The sequence below is a fragment of the Lentinus tigrinus genome (assembly GCF_003813185.1).
Source record: "Lentinus tigrinus ALCF2SS1-7 unplaced genomic scaffold L226scaffold_174, whole genome shotgun sequence".
Classification (NCBI taxonomy): Eukaryota; Fungi; Basidiomycota; class Agaricomycetes; order Polyporales; family Polyporaceae; genus Lentinus; species Lentinus tigrinus.
Window position 1 is genome coordinate 1 of NW_027138083.1, and position 1989 is coordinate 1989.

The following is a 1989-nucleotide window of genomic DNA, read 5'->3' on the forward strand; positions in this document are numbered from 1 at the left end:
AACATGATGCGAGACAACACACCTGATCGCCTTCTTGCCACGAACGCCACGACCGCCCTTGGCAGCGCTGCCAGTTCAAGAAAAATATCAGCCTGAGCTCCGATGCAAACAAAAGAAACTCACGTCTTGGTCTTCGGTGCGGGCTTTGCAGCGGCAGCCTTGCGAGCACGAGCAGGAGTAGCTTTGGCAGGAGTAGGTTTTCCCACCTTCGACCGACCACCATTCGGAGGGGTAACCTTCGCAGCGCTGGCACTATGAACAGTCAGCACTTGACGGGAGACGAGTATGACAATAACACTCACGCCTTTGCGCTGGGGGTGCGAGTGCGGGTAGTCTTGGCGGCAGGCATGGATGAAGTGGTTGGCAATGATGAGAGAGAGGGCTGGCAGGAGGCAGATGCAGAGGTGCAGAAGCAGACGATGGAGTGAGGAGAAGATGGAAAGTACGAGGGACAGCTCGAACTCTGGGGGAAGAGAGACAGGATGGCCGGGTATTTATGCATTTCCCTGGCCTGCACATCCCGTGTTTTCGGAGGGAATGCCCGAGCCCCCCAAACATTGGGTCCGGCCACCGGTCGGCGACAACAGCCTGATGGTTCGCTTGTACGGGCACCAGGGGGAAAGGTCAGATTGACAGTTTCCAGAGCTCTATACAAGCGTCCCACCCACCACTACCACCGAGTTAGTTTTCGTTTGAGTATTGTGTTTATTTGAGTGTAATCAACCTGAGTGTATGGACGAAGAGAGGAAGAGAGAAGAGGTATGTATGTGAACCTGGTCGGACAGTAAGAGGAAGGCAACGCCATAAGCGACTCGGCTGCCAGAATTTGCTATCACGGCAAAAAGCCTACTAGCTGCCAAGGGGAACCGTGACAAAACCTGAAACAGTTCCAGACCGTCAGCAGACTTGCGTTGGGGACGGGGCTTTCGGAACATAGCAAAGTTGAACGTCACATATACCTTTCCTGCCGGCTCGTCCACTCCTCTGTCCCTCACTTTTTCCCCACTTCAGACAACTTGGAGACGCCACATACCCTTGCAGTCTTTGCCTCTACTAGCATCCCATTGTTGCAATGTCTTGCCCGTCTTCTGTTCTCTCCCAACTCCGTCTCGGATCCAAGAACTATCGTGAGTAACCGTTTTGATTGCTGCCCTTGGTGTGAGCTGAACCAAGGTCGACAGGGGAGATGTTGGAGAAGGAAATGCGCACCCGCATAGACCGAGATCAAAGCTATTCTCAGATTGCTAGCATTGACGAGGTCAGTGACACGTCATTGTTGAAATAGTGCCACACATGCTTACAGTTTATGCAAGGCATTCAAGTTCGATTCTTGTGTGCGATTGTTCGAGCTGCGCAAGGACCGAACTTTAGTCCTTGTCGAACATAAGGAGGAACACCCAAGCACTGACGTTGGAGAGGAGTTCATCGTCAAGGTCCAGGGATTCTTGTTGCACATGTCGTTGCCTCCTGTTCGTCCCTTCCAGTAAGTCATCCTTTCAATGCCTATTTTCCTTCTATCCCTCCTCAAACAAGATGCACACCTTATAGACTTCCTCGCAATCCAAACCGTCTCATTGACATGCGACAGTCTGTGACCGTGACCGGACTTGGTTGTGAGGCGTTTGAGAAAGCTGTCGCTGGTTTGAGTATCTTGTACCAGACTGTCAAGGCGAAGATCATGCAGCGTGGAGGACAGTTGAGGGACTGGACTCCGGTGAACCTTGGAGACGACGAGGGCAATACAACGTTGACTTTCGGTAGCCGATATCTTACAGCGGCAAAGGACGTCGGCAATGACGACATACGTCCTGATCTAGCCGAGGTCATTGATCCCTTCAACATCCTTCGTCCCCTTCTGCGTACAGAGGTTCATACGTTGGACAACTGCGTGCAATACTGGCAACGGATGCCAAAAACATCAGAGTAAGAGATTCCATGTCCCTGCACCTACCATCCGCTTGCTTATGGCCTTGTTTAGGGGACAGTTCT

General features: G+C 52.1%; 2 protein-coding genes across 2 annotated transcripts; one reads left to right on the forward strand and one right to left on the reverse strand.

The window, feature by feature from the left end:
* Positions 1–119: 119 nt before the first annotated feature.
* On the reverse strand, positions 120–349 carry L226DRAFT_577111 (uncharacterized protein; the record flags this gene model as incomplete). Its single annotated transcript, XM_067685517.1, has 2 exons — positions 120–252; positions 303–349. 2 exons carry the CDS (start codon positions 347–349, stop codon positions 120–122), a joined length of 180 nt encoding a protein of 59 aa, XP_067528183.1.
* A 723-nt stretch (positions 350–1072) lies between these two features.
* On the forward strand, positions 1073–1927 carry L226DRAFT_577112 (uncharacterized protein; the record flags this gene model as incomplete). Its single annotated transcript, XM_067685518.1, has 4 exons — positions 1073–1127; positions 1182–1258; positions 1314–1483; positions 1549–1927. The coding sequence occupies 4 exons, from the start codon at positions 1073–1075 to the stop codon at positions 1925–1927; spliced, it is 681 nt and encodes a 226-aa protein (XP_067528184.1).
* Positions 1928–1989: the final 62 nt, after the last annotated feature.